Source organism: Oncorhynchus clarkii, chromosome 7 (genome assembly GCF_045791955.1).
Source record: "Oncorhynchus clarkii lewisi isolate Uvic-CL-2024 chromosome 7, UVic_Ocla_1.0, whole genome shotgun sequence".
Lineage (NCBI taxonomy): Eukaryota > Metazoa > Chordata > Actinopteri > Salmoniformes > Salmonidae > Oncorhynchus > Oncorhynchus clarkii.
Genome location: NC_092153.1, coordinates 51,695,608 through 51,713,530, shown reverse-complemented (window position 1 = coordinate 51,713,530; position 17,923 = coordinate 51,695,608). Strand labels below are relative to the sequence as shown.

Below are 17,923 nucleotides of genomic sequence, written 5' to 3'. Positions count from 1 at the left end.
ACCCAGGTTAGAAAGTTGCTGTTAAGCCAGGGGAAGAAAACCACCATGACAAAATGGATCTCTATGGGGGTTCACAGAGAGGTAATAACATTCAAGAACAATCGTCTGTATATAATCATCCTTTGTTTGAATAAAATGGGAATATTTGATGCCAGGCTGTTTATTTCTAGTATTTCTGCTTGACGAATTATACAAATTATACATAAAGGACTATACATACGTCTTGATTGGTCATGTCCCAGTAAGGTCTCTCTCCATAGGACATGACTTCCCACATGACGATGCCATAGCTCCAGACATCACTGGCGGATGTGAACTTCCTGTATTGGATGGCTTCAGGGGCTGTCCATCGGATAGGGATCTTCCCTCCCTGAGAAACACAACACAATGAGGGAGCAATCTTATAGAGGGAACTGAGACGGAAACCTGATCGTCACAGTGTCCTGGCTCTACAGAGAGAGATTACTCACAGTAACAATACTCTCTAATCCCAACTGGGAGATGGATATAGCTAAACTCCTGGGACTGGATGTGTGTGATATGGAAACCCATAAAAGGGGAGGAGAGGGCATGTGCGTGCGTTGCCTATGTGTGTGAGTGTGCAAGTGTGGATGCACACACGTGTATGTGTGTGGTGTTTGCAGTAAGGTCATGGTACACACCAGGGCGCTGGTGTAGGTGGGGTCTGACGTGTCGTCCTCCAGAAAACGGGACAGGCCGAAGTCAGACACTTTGCAGACCAAGTTGCTGTTGACCAGGATGTTGCGTGCGGCTAGGTCGCGGTGGACGTAGTTCATGTCGGCCAGGTACTTCATGCCAGAGGCGATGCCACGCAGCATGCCCACCAGCTGGATCACCGTGAACTGACCGTCGTTTTGCTGCAAAAAAAAGGATGACATTATATTACAATATGATACATCCCCAGGGGCCTCTGTGGGCTATGGTTGAATAGATGTGGCTATAGGATGAGCTGGGCTGGGCTAAGCTTGGTCTGGTTGGCTGCAGCTGTTCTCCTTCCTGGATTGGCCAAGGCATTACCCCATAGGGGAGTGTCTGGATCTGGCCTGCAGCTGTGCCTCCAACTGTGCACACCTGCACCTTCACCACCCACTACGAGGACCAGAGATCAACTAGGGAATATCCGGGAGGATCATGACGAGAGATGAGAGAGCATGAGCGTTGACAGACAGGCCCAGTATCATGGCCCAGGGATGGGGTGGGGACACAGATGGATCACAGACGGACTAGGTCTGGCTGTGTATTCATCTGGGCATGTTCCCGGCCTATGGTTAGCCAGATCCTCTAGCCTGTGTCTCTGTGTCTCTTCCAAACACTTTTCTGCTCATTAGCAGAGCAGGAATTTCTCCTCACGTCCACCAGCTCCTCATGTACCACAGCAATTAAGTGTTATGCATTATTCATGAGGCTGAAATGCCTCCCAACCACACAGCTCCTCCTGATCTCTGCATCCCTTTACTGTGTTTGCATACTGTACTTTAATTGGGAAGATTCTTCAACCAAAGTCATTTGGATCTGATTAGCAGATAGAGGTATAATTTATTTATTTTTGATCTTAGGATAATACATGCTCTGTGCCATTAATGATTCTATCCCAATTCCAGTCAGAATATTTTTTTTATATTTTTTCCCCCTCATCAATCTACACACAATACTTTATAATGACAAAGCAAAAACAGGCTTTTAGAAATGTTAGCAAATGTATAAAAAAAAAACTATGAAATGCCATATTTACATAAGTATTCAGACCCTTTACCCTGGACTGTTGGAGCACCTTTGGCAGCGAGTTCAGCCTTGAGTTTTCTTGGGTATGACGCTACACGCATGGCACATATGTATTTGGGGAGTTTCTCCCATTATTCTCTGCAGATCCTCTCAAGATATGTCAGGTTGGATGGGGAGCGTCGCTGCACAGCTATTTTCAGGTCGGGTTCCAGTCCGGGCTCTTGCTGGACCCCCCAAAGGACATTCTGAAGCCACTACTGCATTGGCTGTGTGCTTAGGGTAATTGTCCTGTTGGAAGATGAACCTTCAACCCAGTCTGAGGTCCTGAGCGCTCTGGAGTAGGTTTTCATCAAGGATCGCTCTGTACTTGCATCATTCATCTTTCCCTTGATTCTGACTAGTCTCCCAGTCCCTGCCGCTGAAAAAAATCCTCACAGCATGACGCTGCATCCACCATGCTTCACTGTAGGGATGGTGCCAGGTTTCCTCCACACGTGATACTTGGCATTCAAGCCAAAGATCTCAATCTTGGTTTCATCAGACCAGAGAATATTGTTTCTCATGGTCTGAGAGTCCTTCAGGTGCATTTTGTCAACTTCTAAGCGGGCTGTCATGTGCCTTTTACTGAGGAGTGGATTCCGTCTAGCCGCTCTACTATAAAGGCCTAATTGGTGGAGTACTGCAGAGATGGTTGTCCATATGGAAGGTTCTCCCTTCTACGCAGAGGAACTCTGGAGCTCTGTCAGAGTGACCATCGGGTTCTTGGTCACCTCCCTGACCAAGGTCCTTCTCCCCAGATTGCTCAGTTTGGCCGGGCAGCCAGCCAGCTCTAGGAAGTGTGTTCTTGGGGATCTTCAATGCTGCAAACATTTTTGGTACCCTTCCCCAGATCTGTGCCTCGACACAATCCTGTGTCGGAGCTCTACCGACAATTCCTTCGACCTCATGGCTTGGTTTTTGTTCTGTCATGCACTGTCAACAGTCGGACCTTTTAAAGACAGGTGTGTGCCTTTCCAAATCATGTCCAAGCAATTTAATTTACAACAGATGGACTCTAATCAAGTTGTATAAACATCTCAAGGATGATCAGTGGAAACAGGATGCACCTGAGCTCAATTTCGAGTCACAGAGAAAAGGGTCTGAATACTTATGTAAATAAGGTATTTATGTTTTTATTTGTAATGCATTTGCAAACATTTGAAAATAACCTGTTTTCACTTTGTCATTATGGGGTATTTTGTTTAGATTGATGAGGATTTTTATTTAATCAATTTTAGAATAAGTCTGTAACGTAACAAAATGTGGAAAAAGCCAAGGAGTCTGAGTACTTTCCAAATGCATTGTATTTCAGGATGTTGTATATCCATGAATCTGAATTAATTAATGTAAACATTACAGTTTGGAAAACATAGCTTGTCCAAAGAAATGTGTCCCTTGGCACAACCTATCCCGGGTATGAGGTAAGATAGCCTGTCCTGCGGGGCTAGATAAGCCGCCAAATATATGTACTGAATTAAATATGACTACTATGTTTTTAAAACCAAACACAATTCAACACAATCACAATCAGTATTTTAATGATTTTAAGCATATTTTAACACAGGCTTTAACACATAACAAGCATTATGTACTTTTTGAAACACTTTTTACAAAGACCGGACTCTGTTGTTACCTCTTAACCCAGCGATAATGCCTTGCATTACATCTGGAAAGAAAGCACTTAAAGTTGTTCAACTTGCCATTGGCAAGACCATTGGCTCAACTTACCCCAAGGCAAACATTTGGACTATATTAGCCCACACAGCTACAAAGATGCACTTTCATGCTAGGTTAAGGACCTCATATTGAATCTTATAGAGGCCCCAACTGATGTACAGTGGTTCCTCCTTTAAAAGTTGCGTCATACTGAGGCACACCTTGCGTGCTGCTGCAGGATTCTGTGGCACGTCATTTAATTCTCAGCCATTTCTTCTGTTACTGCAAGTTATTGCTAGTTTGACCACCAGAGGTGTTCTTTGAAAAGCGTTTGATCGTCTTCTGTATTGGCATTACCAGAGAATTGAAAACCTTTTTTGTAATAACATAGTATATGGGATTGATTTTTAGAAATCTGGCTTAATTCATTTGACTAATATTATGATGTTTCTATTCAGAGAAAAACAAAAAAACAAAACCCTCCATTAGGATGGATTGGAAAACATGGCGATATACAACGTGACGGTCGGGAGTAGGCTACAGGATTGGAGGATTCTAAATTGTTTGCCTTCATTAGACAACTTTGTACCAATACCGTAAATCAGTGATATTTATTCCCATAGTAATTCGTTATGGATCCATAACTAAATCATCATCAGTATTTTTTTTTAATCATTTCTGCGTATTCGTTTATTAGGCTACTGTGCAGTCTACAATACATACTGTAGTAAACCTGGGAAAGTGCCTAATTCCTTACGTAAGTGAAAGCAGGCCTTGTCTGTACGACAGAATGCAGGGCACGAGGGAGACCGGTGTTATTTCATAGTTGTGATGTCTTCACTATTATTCTACAATGTAGAAAATAGTACAAATAAAACATCTTAAAAGTATCTACTTTGGTTTAGATATAAGCATCATGAAACATCTAGCACAATAAATTAATTAAAAAATCCATTTTTTGGACCTAACTTGCTTACCACATTTTCCGTGTGATTTTGTCCTTCACATGAAATAATGACCTATTCCTAAATATTTGGACAAATGATTAATTTTGTGTATGGTTTCCTAGAAAGTGGATCAACTTACCCCACTTACCCCTACCATTTTTTCCAGGCCCTCAACTTTTCCTACTTTCTCTGCTTGTTGTCTCCATCCATCTATTAGATGTGATTGATCTACTCTCATTTTCTCGCTTTAACTCCACCTTGGAGATGCATCACAGCAGCGTAAGCTGCACCAGGAGCTGTAGGGGAGCTGATCCTTCAGCTGGCAGCTCCTACCTAAGGTGATCGTCTTAACTGACCCCCTGCTACCCGGCCCTCTTTCACAGAGCGCCACGCTCTAAAGCACTGACGCTGTCAGCAGACGTTGTCATACAGTGAGGAGCCACAGTGATGCTCTGTTGTTTGAAATAAAATGTGCTGTCAAATATGCTTACCACACAGAGACAGAGACACACAACCCTGTCAAATTCAAGAGTGAGTTGGCATACAGTGTCTCGGAGGTCTGAAGCAGAATGCTAATAAAGTTTGTGTTTTGCACCTCCAGCAGTAGACAGAGCAGCAGTCTGCTGACAGGAGGATGGCTGTATTTTGATCCACAGAGGAAGAGTTTACATCTCGAGTTTATTATATTCTCTAATAGCTCAGAGTTGATACTTGTCAGTTTTGCCCTGAGTCACGAAAGCCTTACTCATTATGATCATATTGAGAGGTAAACAATGACAACGGGATGAGGAGTGATGAACCTAGGGCTATAACAGAGGTGGTGGAGGGGGACGTTATCCACATAGACTGGCTAGCAGCAACATCAGACATATCTAAACATCAACATAGTGATTTATATCAAACAGTAGAAATAGTTGGCTCTTGTTAAATAGATATGTTTTTCTATATTTTTTTCTATATTTTATAATTATGCTGTTTTCACTCACTATTGATTTAAAGTGAAGTAAAACTAATGGGGGGGAAAAATCCTTTATATTTGTGAAGATTTCCATAAATCACTAGCTCTTTTCCACTCAGTTTTTTACTCCTTACTTCAAACCTCCGATGAGTCCAATAAGAGATGAAAGCTTTTGGGCACCCAGTCACATCAGGAAAAACATGCTTCCATTCAGCTGACATGCTACAGACAGAAGCCACAGGACTGGCTGACAGCTGACAGCAGCCTCTCATCTACAAGCCAACTTCATTCTTTGAGAGCTGACATGTTTTCTTCTTAACTCTCGCTAATAACTTAAAACCCTCCCAAAGTGAGGTTAGCTATCTGGAACGTATTTTCTGAGATATGCCTTCTATGAGTTCTGTATTTCATAAAATATGTTTGACTAAATGTTAAGATGCTGAATAACATGTTAACAGAGGCATTTTGTGACATACGTAGAAAGCCCTATAAGTTTAAGATCCTTTTCCTTTTCTGTGACTCAAACAGGAGGACTGAATGTGGGTTAGTATGATAAATACAAAATGAGAGCATGACTAACTTCACTGAAATGCTAGCCTCACTCACCAGCAGCTGGAGAGCTACTGTACTTAGACTCCATTTTACTGTAGTCAAACATGGGGATCAAGGGGAAATACTGTATAACAGCCAGCGCTAGAGGCAGTGTAATATAAATCAATAATTGGACCAGACAGACACTCAGAGAACATTAATACTGCAGCTTGATTGGGTAGAAAATGCTCACTCTAAGGACACGCTCCAAGGCTCACTGATGGACACTATGCTAAGTAAAGAGGAGTTCCACATGATAAATGTTCTGCATGTTAATGTTCACTTGAAACTAGATGGGTTAGCATTAGGATGTGTATTTAGCAGTCATTTCCCAGAGTGTGTGTGTGTGTGTGTGTGTGTGTGTGTGTGTGTGTGTGTGTGTGTGTGTGTGTGTGTGTGTGTGTGTGTGTGTGTGTGTGTGTGTGTGTGTGTGTGTGTGTGTGTGTGTGTGTGCGCATGCATCCGTGTGTCTGCATGTCTTTGTCTACCTGTCTATCTGCATAGCCATTAGTGTTAATATTTGACTCAGTGGGACAAAGACAAACAGTGTGTAACTCACTCTGAGGAAGGAGTCCAGTGATCCATTCTCCATGAACTCAGTGATGATCATGACGGGGGCGCTCTTGGTGACCACACCCTCCAGGTGGATCACATTCGGGTGGTCAAACTGACCCATGATGGACGCTTCAGACAGGAAGTCCCGTCTCTGCTTCTCTGTGTAGCCCGACTTCAGCGTCTTGATGGCCACAAACATCTCCCTCTTGCCTGGGAGCCTCAGGTTCCCACTGCACACCTCCCCGAACTCTCCTACAAGAAATAACAGAGAGACAGTTAATGACAGGAGATGTCTGACAGAGGTTACAATCATTCACATTATGAGCCAAAATGTAGTCCCTAATTCATTGGAATACAGACAACATTGAAAATATTTAGTTGTAAAAAATTACTGGCCTTTCTCTTTACCTGCGCCAATGACTTGCTCAATCTTTACAAAAGAGATGTCAATCTCCTTAGCAAACTCCCTCACAGCCTCGTTGGGGTCCTCATATGTAAACGGATCGATATATATCTTCATTCCTGGAGTCACTTGGAAAAAGAAGAAGCCGATATAATTTTGTATTCTGACATACATACAAAAACTCTGCAACCGTGTCTGTATTTAACATTCAGAGTGTGAGTAATGCAGTATGTTATTATGAGAGAGTCAGAGAGGTTAGTGTTAGTGCAAGGTAGAAACAGTAGGTTTGGCTGGGGGTATCAGGACTATAATAATCAATGGGCAATGACATGGTATTCCCAGTGAGTTATTGGCAGTGATAAGGCAGGTTAATGTATGTATAAGTGCCACAGTGTCATAACAGACCATTAACACCCAGGAGAGGCAGCCAGTCACTATACCAGTATTTCTCTCTGCTCCAGAAAATAAATTGGCTTTCTTAAGCTCTGATGCCAGGTAAATTGGCTTAAGGTGGACCTTAAGTGTTTAGTGACTTAAGTGTCCCAGGTTTCAGTTCTGATTATTCTTGCTCTTACTTCCACATCTGGCCTAAGGTTTTTTAGTACAGTCATGAAACCTGCATGGCGGACTGAACTGAAGAATTGTTCAGGAACAGATGGAGAGCCCCTTGAAAGTTCCCAGTCAGAACCCTCCTATCTCTTCCCAAACTATAGAGCGATCCAAAGACCACCCACCAGAGCATGGCAGAGACCACCTGACACAGGGGAGGACAGCCAGGAAAACTATGACCATAAGTGTGGCGATGAAGACACACACAGGGGAGTGGAACGGTATTATTAGCTGTGAAATGCCCTCAGCCTCTCTGGCAATAATCCCCACTGAATTACATCCTGGAAGAAACAAGTTCTGTAAATACAGCATTTACTGCAATCGGATTTTATTGATTACACATGGGAAAGCTGTCTATATTGATAAGCCTGGAAAGCAGAAGAGCTAAATGTATAAATAAATAAAACTGAAATAAGCTCAGGGAGGAAATATATCAGACCATTTCTTTTTTAGCTGACTGACGGAGGGAAAAATGATAAGCCATAAGCTCCCAGAGAGAGCCAAACTAGTTTAAATTGCAGCTCCTGAGCTCCAACTTGAAGATTCATTTCTGTTTCATGGAACTCTGGGCCAACATGGAAAACAAAATAATGAATAAAGGCCATTTCTTCACAATCTCCTTAGAATTGTTCAGCAATGGCAAAAGGTGTGTGTGGTATTAGCATGTTAATGGACTTAACAAGCTATGAGAAGACTAAATGCTAATTCCACAACAATGGAATTAGTTGACTATGAAATGAGACCATAGAGCCAATACACACTTGTACACAAGCTATGTTGGGATAAATCCTAGCATGAAGACGGTTGAAGAAAACGAGAGACAAGATTACCAATGGAGAGGTGAGAAGAAGCACAAGGTTGGGAGGTAGCCAAGGACACTACAGTGCCAGGTGGTAGCCATGGAGACAGGTGTGTGAGGCAGCAGAGGGTTGAACGTTAGCCATGGAGACGACTGTGTGAGCCGGTAGCCATGGAGACAGGTGTGTGTGTGTTAGCAAGAGTGTGGGGGAGGTGCAAACAGTCACAGAGTGAGAGCGAGGGCTGGGTTACTCACTGTGGCCGCTGGTGTAGTGCTGCAGCTTGTCTGTGTACTCTGAGTCTGCTCGGTCAAAGCCACGCCTCCTGGGAGAAAGACAAAGAGCTATAGCGCTGGCCCAGAGAGGGGGTGTGGTCTATGCACCAGGCCTACCCGCTCCACAGCTAGCTAATGACCACTAAACACAACCAGCCTATAAACTATAAACCCCACCTTAACAAGCTACAGCACCCATTAAAGTACAATAACGAAGTAGGGGAGAAACAAAAAACACTAAAGCGAATGTGTCTAATCTGGCTGGCTTGTTTGACTGTTTTGTGATATGCAGCATTGGTTGGCTGGACTGATGCATGAATGACTCACCGGTTGCAGACGATGACAATGACAACCACTGCGATGAGGAAGACCAGACCTGCAGCTGCAGAGCCGATGATAAGAGGCAGTTTCTCCTGAATGCTGGTGTTATACTCCTCTGTGATTAGACAAACACACCATCACACACTGAAACATATGGGCCGGTATCTGAGCAAATGCATATGGAGCAAACAGTGGGTGACACAGACAGACAGACAGACAGACAGACAGACAGACAGACAGACAGATAGACAGACGGTTGGAGAGACCAATGGGCATCTTGGTTGGCAGCACAAGACCTCTCTCCAAAGCCCACTGTGCGGGCTCAAATGCCAGCGATATGGCCACCCGCTCGTCTGGAACTGAGAGAGCGTGTTTGGGGGAGACCCAGCTCTCTTCCCTCCAGAGCGTTGCCAAACACAGGGAATCCAGCATGGCAGTAGGCACATAATCTCACAAACACCACCTCAGGTCCTGACTGCTCTGTCTGGGGTGGAGACTGGGGAGGGCTGTGTCATGGGTTGTGTCACAGGGTGGTACTGTATGCATCAAACTGTAATGCTGGGTTCTCTTTTGTCTGGCAGCGTGCTGGCTGCTTGCCGTGGAGGAGAAGAGAGCAAAGGAGAGATCAGGCTAATGATGGCCCTCGGCACTGCAGGTAATGAGATGTTTAGAGAACACCCAGGTCGCTGTGCTAACATCAGATGAGCTGCTTAGGAGCCAGGGGAGAAGCTAATCTGCCAAGCACTGTCCTTCTATACAGATTAGACACTTTAATCTGATGTATGGTTTACATTAGGCCACGTTTAATCAAGTACAGTAAACTACAAAAATATCTACATTCATGCATTACCTATCTTATTCAATGCCACAAAATAACTTCCCTGTGAGTTCTGCTGAGAAGATAATGAATGAAATCCACATAAATAAAACAATGGGTGTACTCATTGTTGGAGAGTTGTCTTGTAGAACGCATCTCAAACCATTTCCCCATCAACATCTTTGTGTCTGTTGGGTCATTAGGTCTATGGTGTAATGGTCCAGGTTGGGTTGATGGGCATGCATGGGATGTGATAACTCTGTATCTCTCTATGCTCTATCTGAGCTGAGAGAATGTTAGCTGCACCCTCACCCTCAGTCATAGTTTGGAAGTAGAGCTTGCCGCTGTAGCGGCCAAATCCGGCCACGGTCCTGGCGCGAACCAGGAACACATAGATCGCGCCTGGTTTGAGACCGCGGATGACCACTGTGTTGGTCTGGCTCTTTATGATGGTTGAGTTGTACTCTGTCTGGTCCTGAGAGAGTAGGAAAGAAAGAGGGAGGAAGACAAATCAGTGCCATCCACAGAACAATTACCATACGCATGCATTAATCTCACGGGGCAGCAGGGTAGCCTAGTGGTTTGAGCGTTGGACTAGTAACCGGAAGGTTGCAAGTTCAAACCCCCGAGCTGACAAGGTACAAATCTGCCATTCTACCCCTGAACAGGCAGTTAACCCACTGTTCCTAGGCCGTCATTGAAAATAAGAATTTGTTCTTAACTGACTTGCCTAGTTAAATAAAAAATAATTCAGTGCCTTAGAAAAATAGGCTGATGAGCTAAGAGACTCAAATGTTTCTAACGCTGATGTATCTATTTGATCAAGCAGAATGAACAGAGAATGAAAAGCAACAGCCGGAGGCAGAAAGGATGGCAGTTTCAGGTCAGCTAGAATTAGTTTGTTTGAGCTGTGAGTTCTGACGATCAGTGCAACTTTTCATTGCCACACCGGTTTATTCTATCCACAAAGCTGACAGGTCTGTCTGGAAGAGGAGACTAAAACTGTGCCGGCTGCTGCCTTAGACCAATCACTCAGCAGCATGATTACAGTTGTGAGTTCTAAGCCACGGCAGGGGCCGGAACAATTGTTTTGACAGCTCTCCTCAGCAGTGTCTGAGAAAATAATTAGACTAAAAAGTGGAGCAGCATGGTGCGCAGTCACAGAGGAGTCCTCTTTGAACGTTGTGTGTGTGTGTGTGTGTTCTGGTCTGCTTGTATCTAAGTGTGTGAGCATGTGTTTGCGTGTGGTAGTATTTGTGACCGACCGACCGCCTTGATGGACAGACTCCTGTCTGTCAAATTTATTGTGAGAAAGTATGCTGTCTGTTGAATAATATTTTTATGGCAGTCAACGCTCCATTGTTTCAACCGCAAATCTCTCTGGAGGGCTGAGAGCGGTTTCCTTTCCCATTGACTGACCGTGATTATAATTGGAAGGGATCAAGCAGAAGTTGTACGCGGGATTCAGAAGCTATGTCTGCCTGCCTCAGTGAACACACTGTACACCAACAGGCAAAGATGTTCTGAATTTCAATTTGATAAAAAAAAATGAGAGCTCGTTTTGCAGTCAGTGGATACCTTATTTTGGCCCTGCTGAGCTGAAGGATGGGCAGACTCAATTATATCTCCATGTGTGTCTGTGTACATGGAGCTGAGATAGAGCAGACTGTTTGTTAATGGGTAGTGTGCAGTGGGTACCTACCTTCTCATAGTACTGCAGTTCATAGTCCAGAATGACTCCATTGGGCTGGTCTGGTTGAGACCAGGACAGAGTGATGCTGTCCACGGTACGACTGATCTGGTGCATGATGGACACTGTCGACGGAGCTGCAGAGCGAGTAACAGATAGAACGGGAGAGATATACAGACACAGAGGGAAAGAAGGAAAGTACATAACAAAAAAAATGTAGCATCACAACATTCGGTCACCACGATTAGCTCTGAATCATAGATCTGAATCATATAATTAGTTCAGAATTATAGATGTAAATCATATAATTAGTTCAGAAACATAGATCTGAATCCTAAAATCTCATCAAACAGATGCCTACTTCACTGAACTATGTAACGCCATAGTAATAGTGATAGGTTGATAGTTGGTCTCATCGTGACCAGACATGCACTGCATGTAGACAGGTCACAACACACATCATCTGAGGGGACTTTCCAGCACTGACTCAGTACTATTTCCCTGATTAATCCGTGCTTCCCACACTGTCAGGGTGTGAGCGCAGTGTCTGTCCGTCTGGCTGGCTAGCAATCATTCCCCTGGCCGCATCCTCCTAGCAAGACAAATTGCGGAGCAAGCCCATTTTGCAAGGCACATAAAACCAGAGAAAATCACCATAACCACAAGTATGCAATACACAATCGTCATTTTGTTTTTTTCAGCCTTCTATTTGTGTAATTGCAGTCTATGTTTACGCATATATCTTGTGGATGACAACTTAATACACAATAGTAAACGGTTTGAAAGTGCAAGGACAAGAGTCATGGTCATGGTGGAAAGATATAGAGAATTATAGCATTTATTTTAATCACATAATATGTGGTAATCACTGTGTAGGAATAAGCCAGATCCTTTCAGCAGTAGTTGAGCCGTAAAGGACTGTTGAGTGGGTAGGGTTTTTGGCTGCCTTTATTCTAACAAAACCAAAGGACAAAACTTGCAACTTTCTTTTTGGTAAGGCTGAAAGGTCAGGGAAGGGCATGCGATCCACGCGCCCTCATACAGTCATTAACATTAGTGCAGGGTGCCGTGGATCACAGTGAAGATAATGCAGAAGGTTAAAGAACTGTCTGGGGCTGGGAGGGCAGGATTTATGGGCCCTGGGCCTCAGCTGCACACACGGCCCTCAGCCAGCAACACAGTGGCTCCCCAGAGCCCCAGCCATAAAGACAGAGGCCACCCCAGCAGCACGCGCTCTCCATGGAAAATCCACTGACTGGAAAACCCTCCCATCCTCCCTCACTCGGCCCCACCCGCCATTATCTCGGAATCTAGGGGAGTGCGTGTAGTTAATATCTCATATATAAATCTCAGTGTTCATTTATTTTGTTGTAGTTCATGTAACAAAATGCTGCTAATTGCTGATGCTATCCACCACGCCATAAAAGCGCATTTCAGATGGAGTTTGGATTAAAATGCACATGTTCAGTACTGTAGTGTAAAGCCCATAACAAATCCCAGTGACCAGTGTGCTGTAAGACATGATGATGGCGAGGGCATTTTATGGCCTATTCGTTCTCACCAACGTGTCAGCCTTGCTTCACATGCCCTCTGACCCCAACAGAAGCCTCCATACTAGGACACTAATCATGAGATACTGTCTAAACAGGGATGTCCCCATATGCCCGCGGCCTTAAAAATAAAGCGTGTACAGATAATTAATAGGCAGCCTGTAGTTTCATCTCCTGCAGCACTTGCACAAAGATAGCCTGCGATTCTGCCATGAGCATACATCATCCTCTTCAGAGAGACCCAAATGGGACGAATACTCACAGGCATCTCTTCAATCTCACTGTCCATTGACTTTGTTTGCAGTCACAAGACAGCTTAATAAGACAAATAGTCACTATACCGGGAACTCAGGAATATTACAGATGTACATATGTTCAGGACTGCATGTCTTCATGTACAGAGGATGGGCACATGTCAACTTAAAATCTGTCCAAGAAGGACATTGTGGTCTTCCAGACTTGCAGCATGCACCAAACATAACTACCGAGGAAGAACCAGACACGACGACGGAAACCCTACTGTTACTGGTGATACGGGGAAAATGTGTGTGGCGTGTGGACTGTACTGAAATAATGGTATAATTTTCCACTTGATACGCCAAAGCATAGAGAGGGCTAACAGCAGAGTCTCTACCATGAGGAGGGTGATAATCACCAGCTAGTAAAATATATAGTAAAATAGTCATGGTGGAGCATTCCAAATAATTGCTGCTTGCAACGGTACAGCGATGTGGACTATTTTTCTAGAATCCTAGGTGTTTAACTTTTTCCTGGCAAGCCTTGTGAGCTGACACACTAGAACGGTCATCCAGCACAAAAGAGGGTTCAGAGGGAGCGTGAATCTGTGAACAAACTCATCAGGAACGGATGTTTGCATTATTTTATCTCAACTACATCCAGGCCCAGAGTTTCTGAATAACATCTCAACATTTTGGAAGGTAAACCAACAATACTGTGTTATCTGTAGATGGGAGGGTTTACATGAGAGACCCTAAGGCGACACATGCTGAACGCAGAACGAGAGAGCTCTTTTTGTAAAGTTTTCACAGTGTTTCCTCGCAAAGTTTGGTTTATATACTTTTTTTGGATCCCGTGATGCGGTTAGCCTCAGTTGCAGTGACCGCTACTATCTGTCCAGACCAAAAACTCAGAAGTTGTTTGGCGTAGCTAGCTACTAGACTAGCAGGTAGCTATCAAGCTAGCAGGGTATTCCAATAATAGCTTAAATACATCCAGCAACGCTGTTAGCCCTTGTGGGTGGGAAGTGTCCCAGGCGTGTGGTTGTATTCCCTGCTGCCTGTTGCTGTTTCCCTGCGACCTGAACTGGCTGGAACTGCGTATATATATCTAAGAACATGTTTCTCTAGCACAGGTGAAAGATGTGCTAGAGAACCACCCGCCAACCCCTCTTTTACGCTACTGCTACTCTCTGTTTATCATATATGCATAGTCACTTTAACCATATCTACATGTACATACTACATCAATCAGCCCGACTAACCGGTGCCTGTATGTAGCCTCGCTACTTGTATTGCCTTGCTACTGTGTATAGCCTCGCTACTGTTATTTTTCACTGTCTTCTTACTGTTGTTTTTTTTTCTTTACTTACCTATTGTTCACCTAATACATTTTTTGCACTGTTGGTTAGAGCCTGTAAGTAAGAATTTCACTGTAAGGTCTACTACACCTGTTGTATTCAGCGCACGTGACAAATAAACTTTGATTTAATTTGATCCCCTGCCATAAAAATTCAATAAAAAGACCAACAACAACATTTTTTACAAGGAGCTGTTTCAAAAGCAGGAGAAAAGCTTCAAGAGCTTTGTCTAAATATTGGTGGATACAACAAACACAAGAATGGACGATCTGACCAGAAAAGTGCTAATGGTTGCATTTCTAACCCAGGGAGAGCTTGACGTGATGAAGCAGGACTGCAGCAAGATGGACATTAACTGTACGACCACGAGAAACGACATCAGCACTGTCTATAAATCTATGTTAACAATTACAGGGAAACAGGATTATCTAGAAGGACAATCAAGGTGAAATAACATTGTTCTGGATGGAATCCCAGTGTCTCCACATGAGACCTGGGCTGATTCTGAGGAGAAATTGAGGAAAATGATAACTGAAAAGCTGATGATGGATCACAGGGAGATTGAGCTGGAGCGCACCAAGAGGACTGGAAAAAACCTCCAGTCCGGGTGACAGACCCAGGTTGATAGTGGTAAAGTCCCTGAGGTTCAAGGACAAGGTGGCTGTTCTGGAGAAAACCTTTTACTGGTTCTAACATTCGACCAATCAGCTTGCTGCCGGCTTTGACCAGATACAATGCGACACTACATGACCAAAATATGTGGACACCGTCTCGTCGAATATCTCATTCCAAAATCATGGGCATTTAATATGGAGTTGTCCCCCCTTTGTTGGTATAACAGCCTCCACTCGTCTGGGAAGGCTTTCCACTAGATGTTGAAACATTGCTGAGGGGACTTGCTTCAATTCAGTTACAAGAGCACTAGTGAGATCCGGCACTGATGTTGAGCGATTACGCTTGGCTCGCAGTCGGCGTTCCAATTCATCGCAAAGGTGTTTGATTGGGGTGGAGGTCAGGGCTCTTTGCAGGCCAGTCGGGTTCTTGCACACCGATCTCGACAAACCATTTCTGTATGGACATCGCTTTGTGTATGGGGGCATTGTGATGCTGAAAAGGGCCTTCCCAAACTGTTGCACAGAATCGTCTAGAATGTCATTGAATGCTGTAGCGTTAAGATGTCCCTTTACTGGAACTAAGGGGCTTAACCTGAACCATGAAAAACAGCCCCAGAAAATTATTCCTCCTCCACCAAACTTTACAGTTGGCACTATGCATTTGAGCAGGTAGTGTTCTCCTGGCGTCTGCCAAACCCAGAATCGTCCGTCGGACTGCCAGATGGCAAAGCGTGATTCATCACTTCAGAGAACGCGTTTCCACAGCTCCCGAGTCCAATGTCGCTGAGCTTTACACCACTCCAGCCGACGCTGGGTTCAAGGTTCATTGCGCATGGTAATCTTAGGCTTGTGTGCGGCTGCTTAGCCATGGAAACCCATTTCATTAAGTTATTGTGCTGAAGTTGCTTCCAGAGGCAGTTTGGAACTCGGTAGTGAGTGTTGCAACCAAGGACAGACGATTTTTACGAGTTACGCTCTTCAGCACTCGGCGGTCCTCTTCTGTGAGCTTACAGTTGCCTGGGGCAGCTCTAGCAGTACAGAAAGTACAGAAATTAGACAAACTTGCTTGTTGGAAGTCTCTGAGCTCTTCAGGAAGGCCATTCTACTGCCAATGTTTGTCTATGGAGATTGCATGGCTGTGTGTTCGATTTTATACACCTGTCAATAACGGGTGTAGCTGAAATAGCCGAATCCACTCATTTGAAGGGGTGTCCACATACGTTTGTATATATAGTGTTTTTTTGTTTGGACAAATTAACAACCGACTACTATCATGCTTATAGGAATGGGCACTCAACATGTAGGCCTACTGCACTGACACAAATTACTGATGATTGGCTGAAAGAAATTGATAATAAGAAGATTGTGGGAGCTGTATTTTTAGACTTCAGTGCAGCCTTTGATATTATTGACCATAACATGTCATTGGAAAAATGTATGTGTTATGGCTTTCCATCCTCTGTCATATCATTGGTTGAGAGCTGAGCTATCTATCCAATAGAACACAGAGGGTTTCTTTAGTGGAAGATTCTCTAATGTAAAACATATAAAGTGTAGTATTCCGGAAGGCAGCTAGCGGTCTTGGCCCTTTGCTGTTCTCTATTTTTACTGATGATCTACCAACAGCATTAAAAGCAACAAAGCCTGTGTCCATGTAGGCTGATGACTCAACCACATCTAGCGAAATTACTGCAACCCTGAACAAAGAGTTGCAGTCAGTTTTGGAATGGGTGGCTAGTAATAAACTAGTCCTGTACCCATCTAAAACTAAAAGCATTGTATTTGGTACAAATATTTCCCTATGATCTCAGTTCTAGACCTCTCAATCTGGTAATGAATGACATGACAGTTAAGCAAGTTAAGGGGACTAAACTTCTTGATGTCACTTTAAGACTGTAAATTGTCATGGTCAAGGCATATTGATGAAATTGTTGTAAAGATGGAAAGAGGTCTGTCGGTGATAAATAGATTCTCAGCATTGTTAGCACCACAGTTGACCAAGCAAGTCCTGCAGGCTTTAGTTTTACCTACGTAAATACTGACTATTGCCTGATGATATTGTCAAGTGCTGTCAAGAAGGACCTAGAAAACCTGCAGCTGGCCCAGAACAGTGCAGCACGTCTTGCCCTTCAATATACACAGAGGTCTTATGTCAGTCTCTCTTGGTTCAAAGTAGAGGAGAGACATACAAGAAGCATTGTATTTGTTTATGTCTGGTCTGACAGACATACTTACCCCACCATACATGCCATCAGGGCACAGTCCACAAATCCAGAATGAATTCAAGGCAACACACAATAGAGCAATGATCACATGGAACTCTCTTCCATCTCAAATGACTCAAGCAAACAGCAAAATTAGCTTTAAAAAAAAACTAATAAAACAACACCTCTGCCCTATCTGACCTAAATAACTCTTAAGCACATGGATATGTACTGATGTGTGGGTAACTGTCAGTAATGAGGGTAACTGGGGCGACAGGTAGCCTAGTGGTTAGAGCTTTGGACTAGTATCCGAAAGGTTGCAAGATTGAATCCCCGAGCTGACAAGGTAAAAATCTGTCGTTCTGCCCCTGAACAAGGCAGTTAACCCACTGTTCCTAGGCTGTCATTGAAAATATTAATTTGTTCTTAACTGACTTGCCTAGTTAAATAAAGGTTAAATAATTAAATTAAATTAAACTGTCAGAAATTAGGGTCACTTTCAGTATGAACCATTTTGGTTCTATTGTTCTTATTTTAAATGTGTGTAGTTCAGTCCT

At 43.7% G+C, this 17,923-nt stretch overlaps 1 protein-coding gene across 1 annotated transcript in view; it reads right to left on the bottom strand.

Annotated features, from left to right (window-relative positions):
• LOC139413448 (ephrin type-B receptor 2-like) overlaps nt 1–17,923 on the bottom strand; it is a 160,828-nt gene that overhangs the window by 8,190 nt on the left and 134,715 nt on the right. The window contains exons 6-13 of the mRNA XM_071160866.1: nt 11,414–11,538; nt 10,024–10,186; nt 8,901–9,009; nt 8,556–8,623; nt 6,898–7,020; nt 6,494–6,741; nt 663–878; nt 221–370 (exon numbers count right to left, since the gene is read on the bottom strand). Coding sequence (XP_071016967.1) covers nt 221–370; nt 663–878; nt 6,494–6,741; nt 6,898–7,020; nt 8,556–8,623; nt 8,901–9,009; nt 10,024–10,186; nt 11,414–11,538 — 1,202 coding nt within the window. The remainder of the gene's footprint in view (nt 1–220; nt 371–662; nt 879–6,493; nt 6,742–6,897; nt 7,021–8,555; nt 8,624–8,900; nt 9,010–10,023; nt 10,187–11,413; nt 11,539–17,923) is intronic.